The sequence below is a fragment of the Gobio gobio genome (assembly GCF_949357685.1).
Source record: "Gobio gobio genome assembly, chromosome: 16".
Lineage (NCBI taxonomy): Eukaryota > Metazoa > Chordata > Actinopteri > Cypriniformes > Gobionidae > Gobio > Gobio gobio.
In genome coordinates, this window is record NC_137109.1 from 24120741 (window position 1) to 24148013 (window position 27273).

Here is a 27273-nt window from a genome sequence, read left to right on the forward strand (position 1 = left end):
CGGGATTATCAATAATATATTGTTGATGATTTACCTTTGAATCTATTTTTGTTGTTGTTGTTTTATTATTCCATAAAAAGAAGCCTTGTTAATAAAATTCGTTGTAGGCTATTCAGCATCATATTAATGATTTCTCTGTTTGATACAAGGTATTTTCTCTTATTGATTTTTATTATAGATAGATAATGTCAGTTTAATGTCATATGTCACCGTAAGTAAATAAAACTATACTATTTTATGTTAATTAAAACATATTTTAATGTTATTGCAAAATAAACAAATCGAAGAAGCCTAATCTGACTCGCTGGCGTTATTCACGGTGCTTTATGGGAGTGGGTGCTGAGCTCTGAGATCTGCATTATGAGAGTAGTGTAGCTCTTCAAAGATAAATGAAGGAGAAATCGCATAGCGAATGAATATGTCATGCCAAACATATACAACGAACAGATAAAGCACTCAATTTATTATATTACAATATGTTTTCACTCAAAAGTAGCCTAGTTCATATTGCGCTGAAGCATCTTCGTTGACTCAAGAGTTTGGCTCCCTCTAGCGGAGGAGCTGCTGCTAGCGTCTTGTCACGTGACACAAATTAATATTCAGTAGTATTCGTATCCGGCCGCCTTTCAACAAATCGAGTAATTGGATTGGGGGAACGTGACTTAATCATCTTAATATTCATGAGTCAAGCCTTCGCCATAGTAGACACCCGGGTGGTACTGGTACATTGACTGGCCGAGTCTGTGTGAGGAGGGGAGATGGATGCTCCGCCGCTGTCTACCGGCTGTGGTACTGAACATTTTAAATATAACATTCGAGTCGACTTGTTTTGAATGGCAATGATATTACCGAGGAAAGCAGCATATGAGATGATTGTTTGAATGTTTATTGTATTGTTGTACGAGTAATTGTGTTGATTTATGCAGTGAGTGAGATGGAGGCCGGTAGAGATGAAGAGGGAGAGGCTCGGGAGGAGAGCACGGAGGTGAGAGAGGATGCATGCATGGAAGAATAGGCTAAATCCTTAATGCCTTCGCATCTAATTGTTAGCAATAACGCTCTTTGTTCATAAACATAAATTATTCTCAGAGTAGTGAGAAAAAGGGAAATGGGAGATCTGGATGTGGCTGTGTGAGTTAACCGGCTTTTTAATCCATTCGAGGGTTGACACCCTTTTCATGTGACACTGTCTGCGCATCTTTTGTATTTCATATAAGAGCGCACATCATACAAATGATGACCTTAAATGAAAATTATTAGTTTACTTTGACTCGCATCATTTGTGGTTGCAGATGAAACACCTCTCCTATTGTGGTTTCATGCATTTTCATATTTTGGATGTGGTTTCATTCATATTAATATGTCCAATTCTTGAATTAAACGTTCCAAATAACCTGCATTTATTTAAATTTACAAACGCATTGATGGTTTATAGTGACATTAAGGTTTCAGGTATCAGTGGGTCACATTTTGTGTGTCAAGGCAACACATGTGTTTGCAATGTATAGGAGATTTATGTGATTTACTTAGAAAGGTGCCAATAGGTTCTGCAGAGCATTGCACCACTGTCACTATATCTGACAAAGCCCAAAAGTATAATTTAATATTTAGTGTAGGACCTAAGACAGGTGTATTAGTTTTGGGGTCACAAGACATCTTTAATGAGAGACTGATATCCAGAATAAACTAGCTGGAACATACATACCCTTACATCTACATTTGTATGAGTATACAATAGAGTTAAAAAGTTTGAGGTTGGTAAGAATTTTTTTTTTTTTAATAAGTCTCTTAAAAATCCTCCAGAAATCATTCTAAAAGGCTGATTTGCAATTTCTTCTTATTATATATATTATCTGAAAACAGTAATGCTGCTTAATATTTTTATGGAAACCATGTTTTTTTTCTGGACCCTTTGATGAATATAAAGTTCAAAAGAACAGCATTTATTTAAAATAGAAAACTTTTGTAACATTTACATGTCTTTACATCACTTTTGATCAATTGAACGCATTCTTGCTAAATAAAATAATTAATTTATTTGAAAAAAAAAAAAAATCTTACCGAACAGTAGTGCACATATAAAACTGGTGCTCTCAAACGGTTTAATTTGTTATAACTTGTTATATAAATTCTGTTTATATGCCAACACTTGTTCTGTTTTTTAGTGCCTGAGACTTGCTGCAGAAAGAGATGAGGCTGAAAGGCAACTCAAGCACATTAAACGAGGTAAGATCAAGAAACCTGACTGTGACAAAGAATGTGAAGTCATCTTCTGTTATTTTTTTATTTTAAGGCATGCTTGTCGTTTCAAAATGACAATTAATAGATGTCATCAGTGTAAAGTATCAGATTCATTTTCTAATCTTCTGTGTAGACCGAAGGCCGCCAATTAGCTTATTGTGGTCCAGACCCCGGCTCAGTGTGGACCGCAAATCATTTCTTATAATTTTATACTAATAAATAGCCTTTTTTCCCATAACACCCAAAATAACCCTTGATGGCTCTTTTACTACAAAGATAGTCCAAAAGTCTGGAGGTCACATGAAACGAAAGTTGCTACAGCCTTTTCTTACATATTGTAACTTGTATCCAAGTGAAACTGCTTCTCGAACAAGAAAAAATGTAGGTTGTGTCCATCAGGAATTGATTGGATGGTTGTGCTATTGCTGTGATGTCATGTGATTGACAGATAGGTTGTCCCGCCCTCGCACCGGTAAACATGTCATCAGAGAAGAGATGAGATGTTGCTGCAAGAGGCAGGGGAGGTTATTTAGATTAAAGATTATGCATGAGTAACAATCCTTTTCACTTGTTCCAGCGCTTGAATATTTACATTGGAAAGGCTGAAACTTTTGTGATGATGCAGCACTGACCTGTCAACTGTACGGAGCGTCGTTCATGTTTGTTCACATTCATTGCGTCAAAACATTGCATTGTTTGAAATTAAAAAAAAATTACAGGCCAACTGGCGACTGACAGTTTCATGTACTCACCAACATAATTTTTTTACTCGCATTTGGGGCTTGGGCGAGTGTTCATTTTAGGCCCTATATAGTCACGGTTCTGTGCAGGCAGGAAGACGAAGACGAGTAAATACAGTTCCCAGACATAGTTTAATTATAAATACTCCAAAGACAGCACAACATTTACATTTAAATTTTACATTTATGCCTTTGGCAGACGCTTTTATCCAAAGCGACTTACAGTGCACTTATTACAGGGACAATCCCCCTGGAGCAATGTGGAGTAAAGTGCCTTGCTCAAGGACACACTGGTGGTGACCGCTGGGATCGAACCAGCAACCTTCTGCATATCAGTTCAGTGGTTTAACCAACACATGGTTCAAGTGGTTTAACACATCTTAGCATAACGGTGACCGGACAAGGAGGGCAGGAGAAGGAACAACTTAAATGGTGAACACAAACAAGATGATTAAACAGACACAGCTGAACTAAATGAACTCAATGCTGGTAACCAGGGAGACAGACGAGTGGCGGGAAACTGAACAAAGAAACATGTGACAAATGAAAACAAACTGAAAGTCCATGAACAAAACTAAACAAAATGGGGACATAACGCCCCCTCCGACAAGGCTCGGTCTCGCGCCGTAACATGGTGACACATTGGGAGGGGGTTCTGGAGGGGGACGACGAGATGGCGAAACGATGCCGGGGGGCAGAAGAGAAGGGATGGCGACAGGATGTTGCGAAGAGATGATGATGGCAGGATGACTGGATACAGGTGTGGTGAAGACAGAATGATGAGACACAGGGCTGGTGATGATGGGACGACAAGATCCCAATGCAGCAGGTGGAGGAAGTCCAGTGGTGCAGACCCAGAGCCTGCCAGTGCCGACAGCCCATGGCGGAGATGAGGGAGGGAGGAGTCCAGGCTGATGATGACTGGGGAACGACAGACGGAGGCGTGATCGAAGGATTCGCAGGCGCAGACGGAGAGCTGATGGACTCCAGTGGCATCGCTGGCTCTGGAGATCTCGGCGATGTCGCAGCAATGACCGTCGAAGGCGGAGCCAGAGTACCTCGTAGGCTGAGGTGGAACCGGTGTGACGGAGGACAGATGTGACACAGAGGGGAAGGAGGAGCCTGCTGCAGCCAAAGGGGTGGAGGGACGGAGAGCAACGGATGGCCTGCAAGTCCGTGGCAAAAGTGCTGTGATGACTAACCAAGGGGGAGCCGGCAGGACGAGGGAACCCGGCGAGGCCGCAAGTCCGAGGGTCTCCGGTGGAGCCGTAGGTAGGAAGTGCAAATACGGAGCCGACAGGTCAAGATGGAGCGAAGAGGTCGAAGGCAGGAGGCGGAGCTGCAGGATCCTCTTGCACTGACGCTGCTGGTGGTAACACGACCTGCGGCTCGACGTCATAACAGGGCTTCCACGGAGACGGTGCAGCACTGGAGGACTGGCTGAGTTTAGCAGTGATGGTGATAGTGAGGATTTCCATAGAATGACACAGTCCATACAGTCAATAGAGCAATGAAGATGAAGGTACCGGGTGGGAGCTGGTGTTTCATCCTCGAAGTTAATCAGCCAGTCCTCATTCTCCGTAGTTACGATCCCCTTGTCCACTGATGTCGTGGGCTCACACCCCTGGTCAGACTCATGCTGGAGCTCCTCTTCCAGGACAAAGGTCAGCTCTGTCCTCTTCTCCTCTGGCTCTGGCTGACGCATCACGGCGGGTAGTAGCTCTCCGTCTGAGGGGGGCACACACACAAGTTCTCCGTGGTCAAAGGTAGAACATCGGGCTCTGGGTCTGGCTGTGTCCTGGATCGGGACTGGATGCTCTCCAGACACCGGATGAGGGCTTCCTTCCAATTCAGACCGTTGGTCTCTGGGAGGTCAACGGGGTGATGGTAATTTGTCCCGATCCAGAACAGTGACTTCAGGGTCTTGTCGTCATAGGGGCTATTGATGGTAAGATGCAAAAAACCTGAAAAAAGAAAAAAATCATTGCTGTCCTGAGCCACAACAGCAAATCTTGCTGCATAATCCATTTCTGGTCCGGTCATCTGTCACAGGTCTGTGCAAGCAGGAAGACGAAAACGAGTTAATACAGTTCCCAAACGTAGTTTAATTATAAATACTCCAAAGACAGGCAGACAGGTAATAGCACAACACAACTTAGCATAATGGTGACCGGACAGGGAGTGCAGGAGAAGGAACAACTTTGGCCTAGTCCACACGTACACAGGTATTTTTATAGGTAGTTTTTCCTCCTCCGTTTTAAAAAACAATCCCGTCCACATGAAAACGCAAAACCGCGCTATGATTGGCTGCCTGATACTGCGTTTGCGTGTGGACGCACAGCCAAACCGCGTAGAAAAAGCTGCGGTTTTGAAAATACCCGTGTTCGTGTGGACAGGGCCTTAAATGGTGAACACAAATGAGATGATTAAACAGACACAGCTGAACTAAATTAACTCAATGGCGGTAACCAGGGAGACAGACGAGTAGTGCGAAACTGAACAAAGAAACACGTGACAAATGAAAACAAACTCAACAAACAAAAGTCCATGAACAAAACATATATATATATATATATATATATATATATATATATATATATATATATATATATATATATATATGTATATATATATATATATATATATATATGTATATATATATATATATATATATATATATGTATATATATATATATATATGTATATATATATATATATATATATATATATGTATATATATGTATATATATATATATATATATATGTATATATATATATATATATATATATATGTATATATATATATATATATATATATATGTATATATATATATATATATATATATATATGTATATATATATATATATATATATATATATATGCAATTCTGACCTAAATGAGCTCCATACATCACCTTTTTTGAGGTGAAGATGATCTCACTTGGCTCATCCCACTAAACTGACGCTTGGTGTTGTCTTATCTCATTTCCTATCCCCTCACCCTCACCCATATCACCATGACATTACCTGGGGGCTCTTCTGAATGGTCTATTATTCGTAGGTGTTAGCAGGTATCCCAGTCTCCATGGCTACTGGGAGCCAACCGTGGGGATGCATTAGTGTTAAGGTGACCTTACCTGCTTCCATTCCATTTTGTGACATGTAAGGAAACCCAGCCTCAGTTACTAACTAATTTGTTAGCACTCTGACAACACTCTAGTGGCTGCCAGGAACAGAATCTGGAAATTGTTCTCAGGTGAGAAAATGTTCATTATTCTCTGCAAGATTAAAGTTAGGGTTTCACTTGACATGGTTTCACTTGCTTTTACATAAAAAGGCCCATTGCTGAACTTTTATATTTATGTTTATATAATGAATATGTGCAGCACTGAGGAGTATTTTAACGCATAAGTGCCTATTTATGTAGAAAATAGTAAAGAAAGCACCTATCTTTGGGGTAGCACAACATTCTTTTTGCTGGAGTTTTATTGGTAATACAGTATGAACAGACTTTTGTGCAATTACTACAATTAATTGTTACCAAATTTTATGTATGTGATATTTATATAGTGGATATTTTCTTAATCATACTTTATTCAATGATAACTGGAAGCCTATTTGGTAGATCATTGTGAATATTAGTTATTGTTCATAACTGAGTATTGAGATGAATCCAGTTTTATTTTAGACTAGTTTGGCTTCTGCTTTTAGGATATGCTTGCTGCTCTTTTTTTATTGGTGCCCTGGAATTGTCATTGTTATTCCCTAGGGAGGCAACGTAGACCAGCTGAATTCAGCTCTCATCACTGTCTTGTTATATCACTAAATTATTAAAAATCACCAATTATGAATTATTTATCAGTAGAAAATGAATAGGTACCCGCCTTTCAACCTTCCATTGTAGTTCATTCCAAACAACTCACGCACTCTCATATCATTTCTGAAATGCAATTTAGTGGAAATATATTCAAAATGAATGTCTTGTTATAGGCTATGTGATGTACACAAAATGCATGATAATTTCACAATTACCTTGTGAGTTATGGTAGATTTTTGCACCACATTTTCTTCTTTGTTTTTAACAAAATGGCAGTGTATTTATTTTATAACCTCACTAAATGGCACAAACATGACACAGCAAATGTCAGTAGTTTGCCCTACTTGCTGACATATAGGACAATAGTCTTGTGCAGGGTGCATGTGATTGGTCTGTGTTCTATTTAATGATTGGCTGCTGCAGGGGAACTGCTGTTGAGTATCTGGGAGGTTCTAGATCTGTGTCTGGCAAAGCAGCTGTCTCCCACCTCCTCTTCATTAAGAATCTCCTCTACACTTATGCAAATTAAAACACAGGCCCATGTGTTAAGCTATCAGCCTCATTACTCAGCTTATTTACCTTTACGCTTTACATATCTTACAGTTTGTGTGTAGAAAGAGTGAAATCTTTAGGCCTATATTTACACAAAAATGAATGCTGTTTGCATTTGAATGCAGTCTACTCATCCACCCTGCGTTCGGAGTAGATTATAGGTTGCAAGCACAGGCACAATTAGTCCTGGAGTTGAAATCAAAATTGCTGGGTGATTTAAACCTGAACTGTTACGATTTATTAAAAGAGCTTAATCACTGTGATCAAAATTGGAATGGAAGTGCTTTAGACTAATGCCAGCCTAACATTTTCTTAAAGTGGCAGACAAATGCTTGTTTGAAGCAGCAGTTTCCTGTCTGCTAAGGATGCTACAGCATTACTTTAAGCTTTCGCCTCTGTTCGACTGACACCGCAGAGCCATATTTTGCTCATGCAGCATTAAGCATGGTGGACTTGCTGACCTAGAATCTGCACACAGAAGAAAGCCCAGAAGCAGAGCTCTCTCGGTCAATCATTAGAAGCCAAATGAGTTGAGCAGATGAGTTTGGACTGATCTGCAAGGGCAAGAGGGAGCCACACCTCTTTTATTGTCCTGCTTTATTTTCATGGGCCGCACGTGCAAACTTGCACACCCTGACTCATTAAGTGAATGACCCAGTGTTGGGGGTAATACATGAGTTACGTAATCAGATTACTTTTTTAAAAAAGTAACTAGTAAAGTAACACATTGCTTAAATTTGCAACAAAATATCTGAGTTACTTTGTTTTCCCATTAATTGACTGACAGCTCTTCTGTCCTCATGTGGAGAGAAACGAGGAGTAAATGCAAAGGCGTTGTGTGCGCTGTGTGTAAACATGATGCTTATTGTAGTTCTAGACTAAATGTGAGCATGTATTTACTCATCTCACTTGCACAAAACAGATTCTGTATTCCTCAAAATGAATAAAAACTGTGACATGCAAACTCAGAATATTATGCAAACCTGCAATAATTAAATATATTAAATGACACAAAATATATTTTATGTATTTAATCTCACTTTATTAGCCAACAACCTATTCTACTGCAATCCAGAACTACAGCAGCTGAAATGTTTGTTTGAGCTGCGCCCTCTACTGTACTGTACTCTAATTTGCATTTCCTTCAGTCTGAGACTTATTCATTTCACTTATGGGGGAAAAAAGTGCTGTGGAAAGTAACTTTGAAAAGTAATGCATTACAATATGAACTACTTTACATAGTTACTTTTTAAGAAAAGTAAAGCGTTACGTTACTTTTGCGTAACGTTTTTTCACCTGGCCTGGGCTTGTTTATTTTTTAAACAAAAAAAAGTTATATTTTTGGGAAAATGTAATAAAATTTTTATAATAAGCCTCAGGCTGAAGGAAGGGCATATTCACACGTGTACAGTAGAGAGTGCAGCTCAAACAGCTAAAAAAATAGTAATTTTTGCTTATGATTGAACTGAATCATTAAAGATCAGCAGCAAGTACATTGGTCAATAAAGTGAAATTAAATGCATATTTGTTTTATTCAACATATTTAATTTTTGGAGGTTTGCATAGTATTCTGATTTTGCATTTCAATGATTGTATTCATTTTGAGGAATAATGAATCTTTTTTTGTGCAAGTGAGATGCATGCTCACATTTAGTCTACACTCTAAAAAATGCTGGGTTAAAAATAACCCAAATTGGGTTGAAAATGGACTAACCCAGAAATTGGGTTGTTTTAACCCAGCATTTGGGTTGTTTTAACCCAGTGGTTGGGTTAAGTGTTTGCTTAAAACAACACAATTGCTGGGTTAGTCCATTTTCAACCCAACTTGGGTTATTTTTAACCCAGCATTTTTTAGAGTGTAGATTAGAACTACAATAAGCATCATGTTTACGCAGCACACACAACACCTCTGCGCTCACGATTTTTCTCAACATTGGGACAAGAGAGCTGTCAGTCAATAAATGGGAAGACAAGTAGTGAAAAAGTAACTGAGGTATTTTGTTGTAAATTGTAAAAGTAATGCGTTACTTTACTAGTTACTTGAAAAAGTAATCTGATTACGCATTACTCATGTTACCTGTAATGCGTTACCCAACACTGTAAGTAATGCAATTAATTACTTTTTAGGGAGCAATGCAATTTTGTAATGCATTACTTTTAAAACTTTCAGATTAAGTTCATTTTTGCTTTTATTTTAACTTACAAATGGCAGATCTGGTGATTTATACAGTATTTGGGTAGCAGTTTCTGCCATGTTCAGTGGTGTGATTTTGGTTTAAAACGTATTATTATATATTAGTTTTCATGTCCTTATATTAATTGAGACATGTGGAATAACCTTGTATATGGATTTGGTTAAATGATGTACATTGACATGTGTTGGGTCAATAACCTAAGAAAATGGATGGAATGAATTTTGTATGTTTTTTGATGTGCATTTCTTTAATGGACATTTTGCTGTACTGAATTCTATTTTTATTTTATGTTTTAGCAAGAGCTCTGATAGTTGTTAAAGCTGTGAACGTCACACGTCCCTGCCAGGTTATTTTCTCACTGGCTCTGCAGAGCTGCTCACTGCCGCACTGCTGCCCATCCTGCATATTTAACAGGAATGAAGAAACAGTTGTCTTAATCCTGCTGAATTTGGATTACCCAATAGGATAATGTGAATGTATAAATTATAAAACCATATGTTGTAATGGAAAAAAATTTATTAAATAAAAAATTATGAGATTTGATTAAATTGAAGGACAGTTTTTTTTTTTTTTTTTTGAGGTGATATAATTTCATGGATCACCCTGAATAAGGGGTCAAAGTGAGGCCATGCATTCATAACGTCCCGCTTTCCATTCTCACAGTTTACAGTATGTTACCACATAAAAAGAAAATGAGGATGAATATTTATTCAGAGAAAGGGCTCCAGGGCAGGCTGGTGATGTACTTTGCTGTGACTGCATGTGGAGAGACGCATCGTTCCTGCATAATTCAACAGCCTTTCATGGAATAATGTATAATACTCCCACCCTTGATCATTTCCTGTGAAACGCACAGGCACAAACAATGCATTTACCCCCCTATTTTTGACCGTATGCATCTATTATGTTTTATTTGATTGAAATAGTTAATTAATTTTCAATGTACCGTTTTAAAGACCTGCTGAAAGTTTAGGGTTTTTAGATTCCACCTAAATGTATTTTAGAAATAGCACAATGCACTAAACACAAATGGCTTGTTTAGGAATGACCTCTTTGATGTGAGCAGCTCTGACATTTGCTATGACATCCAATCCTCTATTTGAGAGGCCAGTGTAGTGTATAGAGTTACCGTGCCGGCGCTTTGTAGCAACAGTCCATCAATGGTACCCAAAGTGTTGGGAAATGGTCCCATTGTGAGCATGTAACTGATAACTGTCTATCTCATTAGACTCTGGTAATGTGTCACTGCTGATAAAACCACATCTAAATGAAAATGTACTTTATACAGTTGATATTTTAATAATACTTGTTTTATATGCTGGTAATGAGCCACGCTATTTTTCAGGTTTGATGAATAAAATAACCTGTTTCCTCATTTTAAATATAAGTTATATAATACAAAGTAGCATTTGAATAATTTCTGTATATCTGGATTTGACAGACCCCTCATGAACTGTGTAGAAGATAGTGTGAGAATAGCTTTCTAGCTGATGCTTATATCTAAAATGTGCGTCCCTGTATGCCTGTATTTCTATAGACCACAGAAACACAGTTCCTGCATGATGGATTAGACTGTAAATATGACCTGCTTTGCTTTCATTTACTCCTAAATGCATTTCCTTTCTTTGCAGTTTCCCAAATGGTGATCGAGGAGGTGAACGTACTACAGACCCAGCTTGAGATTGAGAAATCTTGCCGGGAAAATGCAGAGGCTCTGGCTACCAAGGTGTGTATCCAACAATACTATTCTTCTGTTTCGTCCGACAACACTAACAGCCCTGAGATACTCTTTTACATTCTTCCCTTATTGGTATAAAAAAATAAATAAATAAAGTAAATACTTTTTCAGCGGTATACTGTTAGCAAACGTCACAACACCACCCCAAGCTGCTGAGAGCTGCGTTTATATGAATGTGTAAATATATGCCACACGCTTTCCTCTCAATAACACAAATGACAGTGGTGATAAAAAAGAAAGCATGTAGATATGTTTTCACAAGCTCTTCAATTCAGCAATACATTCAAGTCGCGTCACTTTATCTATTTAGCACTTTATACAATAGACTGCTTTAAAGCAAGCAGTTTTACATTATTAAACTTGAGAAGTGTCTCTTTCAATTAAACTACAACTTCAGCTTCTAATACTAAGCAGCTCTACAATGTGTTCATGTTTTTACTTACGTCTGACTCATGGACTGAACAGAAGAAATGAACTGGAGAAGATTTCCACCTCAAAGAAGGCGACACCTCAGAGCACCTTTTATGTATCGCCACGGACCAATGGAAGTTCGAAGGTGTTTAACTTTTTCCGGAAAGTTTGTTTTGGCAAGCTGTTTCAAACTCCCGAAACAAACTCCAAACGAACTTAGTTTTGGCCTGTTTTTATTCAAAATGACGTCACACCAGTTTCGCTTGAAGTATCTCTGGGCCTTAATGATTTTATCTGTTTATTTCTGTTTGTTGACATCTTCAGGCTCTTCAAATATTTTTACTGGAAAGCAATATAATATAATATAGCATGAAAACAAATTCTGGTGTCAACATGATTATAACTGTTGAACACAAAAGGAGACATTTTGAAGAATGTATTGGTCGTGGGCTTGAACTTGAGAATCGGATCAGTATGATTCACGAATGAATCATTTAGAGCACTTTTGTCGAATGTGCCAAGGAAAGCTATGGCAAATGTCAAAATGTTCAAACTTTTATGATAACATATGGTCTTAAATCATTTTGTTTTGATCACTTATAGTTGAACTGCGAGAACAGGAAGCTAAAGTATTTGAGCCTGTCATCACGGCCGTGTCTGGATGAGCTGCTGCCCAGTATTTCTGATTGCATTTCCCTAGAAGAGGAGGCTGAACAACCAGATCCAAGCTCTGACCCCTTTTCTCAGTATAAGCTGCAGGTCAAAGGTAAATACCACAACACCTGTGTATCATAGCAGTGTATTAAAATGAGCTGCAGTTGTACACATTGTAATAAGCCTGTGTACAATTTCCTTCGCCAAGGAATCTGTCGTCATAAACATCAAGGGTAACGTCCATTACAAATTCTCCTTTTTCCACAGATCTCCAAGAAACCCTGAGTTCTTTGCTGGAGGAGAAGAAGCAGTTGGCTTGTCAGCTTCAAGAGCAGAAGCGGCAGATAGAGGAGTTGACAGCACTTGTGAGTAGCAAAGCAACGCTTTTACTTTTAACTCCAACTGAAAGACAGAGCTCAGTTGGTCTGCAAAGCGTCTTCCAGTATTTTAACCTGTTCATAAATAATAAATGATCTTGAAATGAAGCCTGTGGTATTGCTGATCCTAAAAGGATATCAGAGTAACAATGTCTATTTGAGGTTCCTCTCAAATATGTGCCTTATGCTGATTTACAGACTGATAAGGAGCAGGCCGAGATGAAGGAGCTTTATAAAACCATTGAGCAGCAAGGCAAGACCATTAAGAGGTTCAACAGGGGTGAGTGTGGACGTTATGAGAACAGAGCCTCTTCATTTCCTCTCTTGTATTCAAATGCATAAGCATGACATCATCTCAAATGGCCTGCAGTGCATCTGTGCATGTGCCTTCCAAGAAGATTAATGTTTCCCACCAGCCCACTCACTACCGGCCGCACGTCAAAGTCCTTGATCAAATTATCTGTAAAAGATTCACCACAGGAAGTCCCTCTGTTCCAGCTGGGGGTGATGCACTTTGTTTTGACATCCTCCCAGCTCCCTCTATGCTCATTTGTGTTATTACTCTGACTGGAATATTGGAAACAGAAGTGCTCAGGTCATATACTGAACTGACTTATTCAGCGGGTTTACAATGTTTGTTTATTTTTTTGTTTGTTCATTTCAATCTGAGTGAAGGAGCCACAATTGCTGATATATGCACACGTGATTGAATATCGGTTGAATAATGTATGAATGTGTCACTGCTCTTTAGGGCTGGGAACCGAGAATCTGTTCTTATTTTACAGTTCCATATACAAATAATACCATGACAGTTAAGAGACAATACAACCAAATATGTTTTCACTAGTAAATTAATATTATGAGCTGGTAATTATTGATGAAAATGCTTAAAAACCTCCAAAAAGTTCTAACGTTTGTGGTCTGTATGTTTTTAAAGAAGTCTCTAATGCTCACCAAAGCTACCATTTATATACAGTACAAATATTGGGAAATGTTTTGAATACTCAAGAAACATTTCTTATTATTATCAATGTTGAAAACTGCTTAATATTTTTGTGAAAATGGGATATATTTTCAGGATTCTTTGATGAATGTGTTAATAGTTCAAAAGAACAGCATTTATTTGAAGTAGAAATATTTGAACATTTTAAATGTCTTTACTGTAACTTTTGATCACATTTGATCAATCTTACTGACCCCAAATGTTGGAACAGTAGTGTATGTTACCATAAGGCAATACTGTTTATTTACTGAATTTGTTAAGTATATAGTTAGAACCAGTCAACCAGTAACTAAAATAATCATTAATGTAAAATTGGAACCAGTAAATTCCTTGCCATTCCCATCCGTATACTGTAAATCGAATAATAATATGCCTGTAATACTGTCTATTATGATATTTATTTGCATTACACCCCAAAAAGCCTTACAGGGATTTTGCTAGGTCTATTGCTTTATTAGAATAAATAAAGTATTATTAGAAATAACAATCTTTAAACATTTAGGGCCCTATTTTAACGATCTATGCCCATGGTCTGAAGTGCATGCACTTAGGGCGTGTCCAAATCCACTCATGGGTGTGTTTTGGGTTTAACGTGCAATAAACCAATCAGAGTCTCATCTTCCATTCCCTTTAAAAGCCAGTTGCGCTTGCACCATGGTGGATTTGCTATTTACATGCCATAATTTGCGAACGGAAAGACTGAACGCTTCTCCAGAGAGGAATCCTTTTATTTGTAATATTTAAAAAGTTTGTGTGTTGCTGCACGTCCCTGTGTGTGTAATAAGCAGAGTGTACACGTGTTGTGCACCCGCCTATAGGTGCATATTACTAACATGCCCTTTAAATAACACAAAAAATACTGAGCTATTGACTTTAGACCAGATATTTGTTGGTCAATGGCGCAGTCATTTTCAGTTCAACAATGCGCCTGAACACACCTCGTTTTCAGACTAGCTCGCTCATGGGCAAACAGATGGGCACGAGTCCATTTAAAACTTAAACAACGTGGCGCTGGATGTGAAAATGATAACTGTGTCTGGCTGAAACTAGCAAAAAACACTTGCGTCGCGCCTGGCATCGCATTGCGCCAGGTGTATGATAGGGCCCTATAAATGTCTTCACTGCAACTTTGATCATTTTGATCAAACTTACTGACCCCAAACTTTTGTACAGTAGTGTGTTACCTTAAAGCAGTATTTTATATTAGTATGTTTATAGTTAGAAACCATTATTATAAATAATTCATTTAAAAGTGTAACCAATAAATTTCTTACGATTACCATCCATACGGTCCATAGAATAGTCTATGCCTGTAATAAAGTGTCTTTGATATTTATTTGTGTTATACCCGAAAAAGCCTTTGAGGTTTTTTTGCCAAGCCTATTGCTTTATTATCATTGTTTATCTCTTTAGTGTCTATGATGGCCACTCATGAGTATGGAAACATGAAGGAGCAGCTGGATTTGGAGCAGAGCCTCAGGCAGAAAGCAGAGACCTATGCACACGAGGTATGAAAAAAGAAAAAGAGAATTCACTTCATCAGTACACGGGTGACAGGCCAAATTCAGTCCCTGCTCTGACAAACTGTGACCTGGTGACCTCAAAAGACCCCTTATTATTAAGATAAATGTATTTATTGACTGGAGGGTTTGAATTGTCCACGGATACCTGCATCACATGTTTTATTTCTTTTAGTTGCTGGTGAAAACCTTCTGAAATTGTTGTTTCCTCATGTTCATTTTGTCCTGTAGATGATGGTGAAGCAAAAAGAAGCAAACAGACAGAGCTGCATTCTGCTGCAACAGGCAGATCCCAGCATTCAACTGCTCAAAGCTTTGGAAGATGTGGCCAATGTGACCAAAACATTAGAAGAAGAGAGGATACAGCACCAAGACAAGGTACCTTTGAGTCTTTTGAACACATTTTAACTAGATTCTTAGATGTACAAAACCCGAGTACATGTTTTCAATTTTATTAGCTCATTACAGAGAAGAAAAAAAAAGTGAAATGTTAACCATATTTCCACTAACACAATAAGCCTTATGAGTAATCATGGATTACATGATAGGATCAGACAATGGAATTAAAACTAAAACCCCTTTTCAGTTATTTAAACCAGTCAGCTAGGGCTTTTCATAGACATAAATCCTTTTATAAATATTAATCCTCTAATGTTCGTTTTTTAAATCTTCGTAAACGGTTTTGTCTGTGGTCTTATTCACTAGCCACACACAATCCAGTTTAAGAAGGCACTAAATGGGATAAAATAGTGCTATGCATTTATCTAACTTACTTAAAGTTAATCATTAAAAAGTGTTAAAAAGTAAATATAATATTTAGAAAATCTCAAAATGACAATTTTTAAATTGTACATTATAATGTTGTGATGCCTTAATTCTCTTGTTTTTAGTATTCTATTTTTCATTTATTTAGACATAATAGTATTGATTATTTCAATAGTATTTTAACATCTGCAGCACATATCCAGGCATGCAGAGAAGTTGGCATTTCAAACAGCTGATTCAGGTGTCTGGTATCTGGTTGAGTGATGCTGTACAGCCCCAGTAGACTAGAGTATGCCAGATCGTAGACCGCATTCATTCATTCTTCAATTCCCCCACAATGTCTGGTTGGTAATATGTTATTTTCATCTGTCTCCTGTGGCTCTTCTGTTCTACATTTGCATCCTCAGCAATAACATGTAATAGTTTTTAACCACATTAAATGACAAACATATGTGAGTGGTAAGCTGTCAACACAACCACAACTATATTAAACCAACAAAAATCTCAGAGCACCAGAAGGGACATCCAGAGGCTTTGAGAGATGTCATAATTTTGGGATTCATTCAGCAGCTTTCTGTCATATAAGCCGTGGCAACAAGTAAAGAGTTTCCAGATCATCAGATACTTTTTTAGACATTATAGTTACTGATTGGATGCGTGAGGAATCACATGTAAGCAATATTCTGTTCATGCAGGCAGTTACAAAACAATCGCAGTATCACTAATACTAGCAAATGGGGTTTAGAGTTTGTGAATCAGTAGCACTGTTGTGTCATCAGTCAATAAACAGTATGACCCACAATTCAAATCCAAAGAGCATGGATCCTAACTTCAGACGTCATATAATCAATAGGCCATGTTAGCAAAACCTTGTTTACAAGTCAGCCTGTAAATATGTGCTAATTCTGTACCTAAGTCAAGGACATTTTAAATTTTGCTCCAGTCTGAGTTCCACTTCAGTTTATTGTACCAATTCATTCTAAAAGAATGACAACATTTTAATCATTTAACATGTAACCATTTATGGGCATTTAACTAAAAATATTGGATAATTCAAGTCCTCCTTGGAATTTCATATTTACGAGTTGGGAAGTTTGTATGTAAGTTGGGAAGTCGTAATTACGACTTCAGCTGCATTAAAATACCTTGGGTCGGAGCAACCCAACTAAAAATATGTTAAAGGGTTGGTTCACCCAAAAATTTAAATTCTCATTCTCATTAATTATTCACCCTCATGTCGTTCCAAACCCGTAAAACCTTCGTTCATCTTCGGAACACAAATTAAGATATTTTTGATGAAATTCGAGAGCTCTCTGATCCCTTAATTAACACTTCCAAGACCCAGAAAGGTAGGAAAGATATCATTAAAATAGTCCATGTGACTCCAGTGGTTCAACCTTAATTTTCTGATGCCATGAGAATAATCTTTGTGCGCAAAAACAAACAAAAATAATGACTTTATTCAACAATTTCATTCTAGCCTGTGTCAGTATCCAATGCAATTGACATTTCATTCAGTAACATTAGGCAGTTTGAATTTATATCAAAGGCTTTATATATAGGAAGACGTGGTGCACTCTGATTACTAATGAATGGAATAAAGTGCAACGTACAATATGGCGAATAAGCCCCGTCTTCTAAATGAAAGAGCCAATCGTTCATTACTTCATTAGTTCATCACTGCAGCTGCCGTTAGAAGCTCCGTTTGCTGTCAGATTTCATTGGTGATTTCAAATATGAAATTTAATCTTAAGCTTGGTGAACAGTTTTGGAGAATTTGATGTTTCCCCATTCAAAGAGATAAGAGCTGCACTTGCGTTCCGAGAGGCTTTTCAAAGATGGCCGCAGAGTGAAATGGGTTGTCTTAAAGGAACTTTGTTTACATGCTGTTTAATGTCGATGATCGCGTTATTATACATATGCATATGCTTACATATTCTATCGCTTGTAACTGCTTCTTCTTCGCCTGTGTTTTTTATTAGGAGATTCTGTACTCTTTCAGAAGATGCATAATAGTGTCCCCTACCGTATAACAGGGAAAACACGGAAAGCTAGCATTTTGACTTCTTTTTTGCTAGCATTTTGAGATCCTTATTAAAGAACAGATAACTTTGAAAAAACATTCTATTAACAAGATCTGGAATAATGTTTGTTCATAACTTTAAGAGAACCTTGCCAAAGTTCTCAGAATGTTTCCTGTTAGACTTTTCTACAATAATTTTCTTTGAAATGTTTTTATTCAATTTAGGTGCTGTAAATTTAATTATTATATAGACTATGGTAATTGTACAACACTATGGTATTTTGCACATACAATTTAGTTTTATTGTAAATGAAACATTTAAAAAAAAAAAAATATTTTAATACATTTGCCATTAATACAGATGCTGCATCCATTGCTGCATCCGACATGTTTTCTCACTGACAGGCCCCCAACTCGGAGACTTTGGGCTTAAATAAAATCGGTGCATTCAACTCATAAATACGATCTTTTCAACATGACTTGAACGTACCATGTGTGTCTCATTTGTTTGCAGGTAAAGGCTCTAGAGGCTGAACTGGAAGAATGTGCTTTGCGTAAGCAGCTAGCTCAACTGCAAAGGCAACTAGAGATATTAGATGAAGAAAAGAAAGAGACGGAGGGACGACTGCAGGAGGAAGAGAAGAAAAACACTATCTTGGAAAAGAAAGGTAAAATTAAGGATGATTTTACATTTTGAAGGCTAGATACTGAAACGTCTTTAAGAGAGCATATAGGCACCAACTGCAGTGACACACATAACATCCCGGCATCCTTCTGTCATTTGTCACAGTTAAAGAGCTGCAGGAGGCGAGGAGGAGCTGTGATTCAGCATCAGGGCCCTCCCCTGGGACCGCTCCTCCCCCGGCCCCTCTGCCTCAGCCACCTCCACCTCCCCCACCCCCTCCTCCGCCACCTCCCCCACCTCCTCCCTCCCGCTGCAACCCCCTCAGGTAACGCCCCACTTTACTGCACTGAAGCCAGACTGTCATATACCATCATTAAGAACAGTGTTGTTCTTGATCCCAGCTGTGAAAATCTAATTACACTCTTTGTTTACGGCAGCTCTCTCATTGCGATTATGAGGAAATCTTCCAAGGGAGGTAAAGGAAGCCCAAAACTAGAGCAAGCCCCAGGTGATTGTTTCCTTTACACTATAGGCTAGTCAGAACAGTGTATTTTTTTATTCGGTTGCCCTAATATTGGTACCCTGACAAAACACAATCTCTCTCGATGCAGCAACTGAAGCTGTGGATGATGTCAAAGTGAAAGCCGTCAATGAGATGATGGAGAGAATTAAACACGGAGTGGTTCTCAGGCCTGTGAAAGGTCAGGACACTAAGGTGAGTTTTTGAACCTGGACTAAGTTTGGGAAAAATTCCCTTTATGAGTTAAAATTTGAATAGAATTGGTCACACCCCACATTGATGTTGAATTGGAATGAAAGGAAGAGGAATTTAGGCCTACTTTAGTGCAATATAAAGAAATTCAACACAGTCACGCAGCAGAGCAATTTAATTCACCAACAAAATTGGCAAGAACAAATAAATTAATGTTTAACATAATGAAATATTTAATATAAATACTTCTATTTAAATACATTTTATAATGTAATTTATTAATGTGATGGCAAATCTGAATTTTCAGCATCATTACTCCAGTCTTCAGTGTCAGGTGATCCTTCAGAATTAATTCTAATATATTAATTTGATGGTCAAAAAAAAAAAGCGTATTAACATCAATGTTGAAATCAATACATTTTTTTCAGTATTCCTTGGTAAATAGAATGTTCAAAAGAACAGCATTTATTTGAAATAGAAATATGTTGTAACATGTAATATGTCACTTTTTATCAAATATTTTATCAATTTATTATTGTTCTTGTTTTTCATGCTGAAAAATGTTATGCATTATTAAAAAGTATAATTACAGCAATACTTTTAAAATAATTCATTCCAATTGAATTTCTTAAATTTAAATTGCAATCCTACATCGTCATTCAATTGTAAATTGTGCACCTGTGTTACATTGGTTATGAATATATTGTGTGTACTGATTGATGGTCTGTTGTGTTTCTCTACTCTGCACCATCATCTGCTGACCTCATCGTTGCAGAGATTTGGCACGAAGGTATGTCAACTCACACATATTGTTCACGGTGTTTAACAACAATCATCACACCATCATTGTTCCACTTGTTAAACAGCTCAGACTGCTCCATTACAATCAAAGGAAATCCTGTGTTTTACAACTCAGCCCCATTTTGTCAATACAAAGATCCTGTAGAAATGGTTCATAGCATTTGATCGTCCTCCCTTGAGGAAGGGTCAGGTCATTAAAGCATTTTGCGTATAGACAGTTCATAGCCTGAGTCCATCTTGTTCAAGTTATTGATGGGCAAAGCCATCTAGATCATCCTGAGGCTCTGAGGAGCTATAACTTCAGATCAATAGGTATAGTCCTGACTTTAGACATTGCCTATTTCTCATTATGCTGCACGGGCAGATTGTCTTTTGTCTTTTGGGCATTACTCATCTAAAATGCATTGCCTGGCCTAAAACGGCAGGTGTTTTTTGCTAGTTTCAGCCCGACGCAGTTATCATTTCCTTGTCCAGCACCACATTGTTTAAATAGCAAATGCCCTCGTGCCCATCTGTTTGCCCACGTGCTGGTCTGAAAACGAGCTGTGTTCAGGCGCATTGTTGGCACATTGCTGTTTTGAGGAACTGAAAACGACTGCACCATTGACCAACAAAACCAGTAAAAACCCAAGCAGTATTTTTGTGTTATTTAAAGGGTGCGTTAGTAATATGCACCTATAGGAGTGTGCACAATGCGCATACACTCTGCTTATTACACACACAGGGATGCGCAGCAGCACACAAACATGTTTAAATATTAAAAATAAAAGGATTCCTCTCTGGAGAAGCGTTCAGTCTTTCCACTTTGCAAATTCTGCCATGTAAATAGTGAATCCTCCATGGCGCGAGCGCAACTGGCTTTTAAAGGGAATGCATGTAGGGCACCAAGTGCTGAGGGGGGCACCATATATATATATAATTTTTGTGAAATACTTTGTGATTTGATCGTATCATGTAACTTTTCTTTGTTCCTGATCCACAGCAGCCGGCCCCAGCAGCAGCAGCAGCAGCAGCAGTACCAGCAGTAACAGCAACAGTGGAGGAAAAGCATCAAGAAAGTGCAATGGAAGAGCTAAAAGGCATTCTGGTAGGCTTTCTGATTAATGGCTGCTTGCCATTCAATCACCTGATTTTAATACACCCATGTTACATCCACCCCAATCTGTTTGTTTGCAAAAAAATAGTTCTATGATGATGATCATGGTGTTTAGTAGTGGTTGTTCAAACAAATGCATAATATACTGAAGTGTTCTTTGCTCGGAAATGCCAAGATGTCAAACTCATCTGTGGAACGTTGATTCATCAAATTCTGTTCTCTCTCTGAACCTATAGGAGACGGTGAAGAAGAGTCCCAGTCGTGGGTTCCAGGAAGTAGTTCATGCTAAAAAGGACAGTGAACTGGAAGTAATTCTGAGGAGGAGACGCAAACAGGCCTGTGATCCCGACACAGAAGGCAAGAGGATAAACAATACCCTTCAAGAAACCATGAAATAGTTGAACGCATACGTTTCCTATGTATGAAACAGGAAATGTAACATACTTTATCAAAGGCCTTTTAAAATAGCTTTCAAATTTGGCCCAAGAATGTTTTGGTAACGTTCCAGTTAAGTTATGAAAACATTATATTTCTGAATGTTCTCTGAACTGTTTTTTACTTGTTGTAAAAACGTTTCTCGGTCATGCGAACGCTAAGGAAACACACAATTTTGTCATTTTGCAAACATTGTGGGATACGGTACTTTTCAGAGTTCTCGAAAGATTTGTTTAAGAAATGTACACAAACGTCCAGTTAAAAAGTTTCCGAAAAAAAAGCTTTCAATGAATGATATATAAATAATACGTTTTGAGAACATTAAACATTCTATTAATGTTACAAGGAATGTTTTTTTCATAATTTTGAGAGAACCTTGCCAGAACTTTGTAAAGTTCTGGGAACATTCGCTGTCAATTGGTTAGTTGACAACCATGAACCACAATTTGCTACTTTCTATTGCTAGGCAGAGATTTGTGAAATTTTGAAAAATATGTTTAAGTAAAAAGTGCAATAAGTCCTCTTTTTGGCACTATAAACTTTTTATATTTATTGTTGACCTAAAAAATGACGTCTTGATTTAGGATTATGAGTGAATAATGACGATCCTTCATCTGTTGCTCTGTAGGTGACGGGCAGCTGAGTAAAGTCTCCTCATCAAACAGCCTGAACGGGCGACACAGCTCTGACTCTGGCAAAGACACAGAAGGGCCCGGCAGCAGCTCTCTGTCAGGCAGTGAGCGCGGATCAAGAACCAGCTCAGACTCGGGCCGAGAGCCAGCCATGGCTCGACAGAGCTCAGATTCTGGCATGGAGTTCAAAGGAGGCGCTCAGACAGACAGTGTCTGCAGATCTCTCTCTGAGAAAGAGCCCACTGAGCCGGTCAGCAACGGGTGCTGCTCAGGGTAAGGTTACGCTCGCAAAACTCGTTTGTTCAGCCGTGAACCACAGTAACTCAATTAAGTTTTTAAATAAAATTTTTAGTTAATAATTTTGCTAGGTGTTAAAGTGCCCCAATTATGCTATTTTGAAGATTCCAAACTTCTACAATACATGCATCCATGGTCAAAAAACACTTTATTTTTCTCATAATGTACAATGCAGCATCACCTCTTTTCTCACAGTGTCTGAAATGTTTAGATAAAAGTTTCTCTAAACCCCTTTCCTAGAGAATGCTCTAATCAGCTTACAGCGTGTGTCAGAAACAAAATGTCCATTACCATACCTGAATTTCAGCTCCGGGGGCTTCCTCAGTGCTTAACACACATTGATACGAACAGTGACGATGGTGTCAGTTGTACTGTATTCATGAAGTTTAGAAACTGTACATTTTTTAGGAGGCAATAACTTCATTTACCTGTACTTTGATCTGTGAATGTTTGCAGACCTTTTACGTTCACAAAGAGCTAGGGATGCGAAATGAAAAAATATGGGCCAGAACCGAAAATTCTGGATCCTCTTGGCTGAAAACCGAAACTGCTTTTTAAAAAATGCTTTATTATTTTAAAATAACTTATTTTTGTATAATTGTATTAATATTAGGTGTGTGTGTATATATATATATATATATATATATATATATATATATATATATATATATATATATATATATATATATATATATATATATATATATATATATATACACACCGATCAGGCATAACATTATCCCTAATATTGTGTTAGTCTCCCTTTTGCTGCAAAAACAGACCTGACCCGTTGAGGCATAGACTCCACTAGACCCCTGAAGGTGTGTTGGGGTATCTGGCACCAAAATGTTTGCAGCAGATCCTTTAAGTCCTGTAAGCTGTGAGGTGGGGGCTCCATGGATTGGACTTGTTTGATCAGCACATCCCACAGATGCTCGGGGAATTTGGGGGCCAAGTCAACACCTCAAACTCGTTGTTGTGCTCCTCAAACAATTCCTGAACCATTTTTGCTTTGTGGCAGGGCGCATTATCCTGCTGAAAGAGACCACAGCCACCAGGGAATACCATTTCCATGAAAGGGTGAACATGGTCTGCAGTAATGCTTAGATAGCTGGTACGTGTACGCTTTCGGCGGTGGACAGGGGTCAGCATGGGCACCCTGACTGGTCTGCGGCTATGCAGCCCCATACGCAACAAACTGCGATGTACTGTGTATTCTGACACCTTTCTATCAGAACCAGCATTAACTTCTTGAGCAATTTGAGCTACAGTAGCTAATCTGTTTGATCGGACCACACGGACCAGCCTTCGCTCCTCACGTGCATCAATGAGCCTTGACCCTGTCCCTGTCGTTGGTTCACCACTTCCTTCCTTGGACCACTTTTGATAGATACTGACCACTGCAGACCGGGAACACCCCACAAGAGCTGCAGTTTTGGAGATGCTATGACCCAAGCCTGCCGTACTCGTGTTAAAAACTGAAGCCAAAACGTCTCGATTGCCCCCAGGTGGTTGGTCCCAGTATAGGTCATAACTTCCCCCTGCCCCTCTGTGTATTCTAATGGACGCGAGACAAACTAAACAATCAAATTACACATAATATAATTTTTTCCCAAAGTTGGTTTCTTTCATTTTAGGCTATATTTTATTTTACGTCATGATTGACTGCTGTGATTGACAGCTTCTCTGAATGAAGTAGTCACTGAGGAACCAACAGACTTTTTTCAGGATTTTTGGAAGAAGATTGGAGCTTTAGCTATTTATTTCACACCGACATAATATATTTTTCTGCATCTGCGAGAGTGTGAGTTGGCTTTTGAAATCGCTGCTCTACTTCCTGGGGTGGGGCGCCATTTTCAGCTCATATATTCGGCCGTTTTTCTCTTTCAGCAAAAAAACAAAAATGCAATTTTCGGTCAATAATTTTCGGCGGCCGAAATTTCGGTGCATCCCTAAAAAACAGCTATATTACACACTACATGAAAGGTAATAATCGAAAAAGCTTAATAGGGGCACTTTAATATGGTATCTGTATATAAATATTATTGTCTGTGTTCAATTTTGTTGTCATTTTTGCATATACTTTTATTATCAGTGAAGTGAAGGATGGAGATCCAGAGAAGTGGAAGGGGCCCAACGGGATCGGCCATTCGGATGCAAGTGACGACCTGCAAACCATGAGCTCCTCTGCACAAAGCCCCAATGCAGCAAACAGTAGCACAGATGCCGAATGTTAACGGCAAGTGGCGCTGCAAGGACAGCTGCATTATTTGCACAAAACCATGCTTTCTAAATTAGTTTATTCCAAATTTAAAATCAGCTGTTCATATTTCAATTATTATAGGAAGATCATTTCAACATTTGCAGCTTGATTAGAATTACACTTTGAAAAAACATCTTACCAGACACATTTTTTATTCCTTTCACTGAAAATGTACTGTATCTGCCTTTACCAATAAACACAGGGTGTTTAGACTTTAGGGACATCTGTCATACACTTCAGATTAATTCTGCACAATAGTTACCATTAGATTCATCTTGGATTCATGGATTCAACATCTGAGTAGCATTTCCATAAGGACGCAAGCAAGGAAACTTTAAGTGTGTTATTTCTGTGCCACTAGCAGAGTCTGTTTGTAAGTCTGTAATACCTGAAGGATCCTTCGGCATTCACATTAATCTCAATTGCAGGACCCCATGGATATATGGGATTTATGATCTGCCGAAGTTGCAGCCAGTGTCCTCATTCGTCCCTCATGTTGTTCCAAACCTATTTTAAGTCTCAGGCTGCATCCAAAATCGCATACTTCCCTACTATATAGTAGGCGAAAAACAGTATGTGACAAAAGAAGTATGTCTGAAATCACAGTTCTCATAAAAGAGTAGGCAAAACGTCCCCAAAAGATCTAGCAAGATTCTGAATTGTGCATACGATGGACACTTTACTATCCCATGAGGCCACGGGAGAGGATTTGTGAATGGCAGTGAAGTGACGTAACCGACGCTGGTAGTCACATGATAATGACAACATGGCAAATGTAGTAGTGAAGTAATTACTTATTCAAAAGAAGTATCTATGTAAGAGATTATGCGATTTCGGACACAGCCACTGGCTGAATAAATGGTGTGAGTTTGGGGCGGGATTACCTTTTTGAACACTGGCAGAAACTGCTAGTAGCACAGAATTTACTTCACATTCAATGCAAAGCAGCAGAACAATCCTGACAAAATCACTGCACTGCACATCATGGCACCTTTGTTGTTCTAAAAAGGTCCTAAGTGTGGACTAGACTATCCAAATTAATCAAGAGATGCAATTATAAGCCATGTAATCGATTCTTACCTTAAAGAGGATCTGTGTCTGTTCTGTCCTCTTAAGACACACTCACCTCTTGGGGATTTGAGATCATACATCTTAGATATTAGGAAAATGAATACCATCAAGTCATGGAGGGCTACACACGCATGTCTTCCGCCGTTTCCAAAACTTTGCACTGCATGAATGCACTGTACAAAAGTTTGGCTTTGATTGACAGTTGCGTTTTGATTAGATCTGCTCACTAAATCTGAGCTGTTCCAATGCAATATCATCTGCAAATTGTAATATTGTGCAGGATCAGGCTGCCTTTAATAACTGCGAATATTTGCCTTGTGACTCCTCTTGACTCCAAGCGGATCGTGTTAATGGTACAACGTGAGTAATATTAATGAGACAGTAGAGTTCTGGCCATCTCAGTTGTCCTGTTTTTATTGCCCAGCTAACAGGGAACGTTCTCAGAGCGTTGGCTAATGTTCTGCTAAGAATTTCTGGTAAGTTCTGAATAAATGTTCTTCCAGTAATGTAACATTTGTTCTAAGTTATCTGGTGTTTAATAACTTCTCAAAATGTTACTTATACATTGTTCAGTTGGATAATCATCTAACGTTTTTTTAAACGTTACTCGCTGCTCGTTTCAGAACGTTCAGAGAACACTCAAAAGTAACGTTCCCATAATGTGTGCAAAATTATAACATTTTAAACGTTCCCTTAACGTTTTCTGTCACATTTGCAATGTCTGCACCTTTTGAACACTAAGAAAACGTTCAGAAATAATGATTTCATAACTTAATGGGAACGTTAGCAAAACGTTCTTAGAATATATTTTTGTTAGCTGGGTGGTCTGAAGTCTTGATATCAGGCTATCTGACAGCTGCAATAATATATGGCCAATAATTGCAAATGCTGAATTACTTGTGGTTGCAATTATGTATCACTTGTCAGAAAATCTGAATTCTTTTATTATATATTCTTGTTTTCACACTGTCATCTCTAGAGTTTCTGATAACCCACATTGACGTGACTCATTTACACTCTTTTTTTATGTAGGAGACTTGTTTAAATTTGCTCCTTAATTTCTCACCACCTCTGGAATGTGTTTTGGCCTTAATGTCTGCACCACTTCTTCCTTTTCGGCCTTATTGGAGTGTAGGCTTGATTTTGTATAAGAACTCTGAGAGGTGATTGATCTGACTTGTGATCTTGAAATGAGTGTGTTTTGAAGCTTATACTGAGTGTACCTGTTTTTATTAGAACTGATATAAATCTCCCTCTTCAACATACCTTTTAAACTCAACTGAATAAACTTAAGAAGAAATACAG

General features: G+C 38.2%; 2 protein-coding genes across 2 annotated transcripts in view; one reads left to right on the forward strand and one right to left on the reverse strand.

Moving 5' to 3' along the window:
- Window positions 1–11772, reverse strand: part of slc26a2 (solute carrier family 26 member 2) — a 39166-nt gene extending 27394 nt beyond the window's left edge. Inside the window, exon 1 of the mRNA XM_079839711.1 lies at window positions 11727–11772. The gene's annotated coding sequence lies outside the window, so the exon portion shown is untranslated. The remainder of the gene's footprint in view (window positions 1–11726) is intronic.
- On the forward strand, window positions 735–27273 carry shtn3 (shootin 3). The gene is made up of 18 exons (XM_079839712.1): window positions 735–789; window positions 927–985; window positions 2166–2226; window positions 11177–11271; window positions 12298–12460; window positions 12616–12713; window positions 12924–13005; window positions 15142–15236; window positions 15480–15626; window positions 18551–18704; window positions 18827–18986; window positions 19099–19169; window positions 19273–19376; window positions 20149–20163; window positions 21157–21261; window positions 21507–21627; window positions 22334–22610; window positions 24730–27273. The coding sequence occupies exons 1-18, from the start codon at window positions 759–761 to the stop codon at window positions 24869–24871; spliced, it is 1980 nt and encodes a 659-aa protein (XP_079695838.1). The 5' UTR covers window positions 735–758; the 3' UTR covers window positions 24872–27273.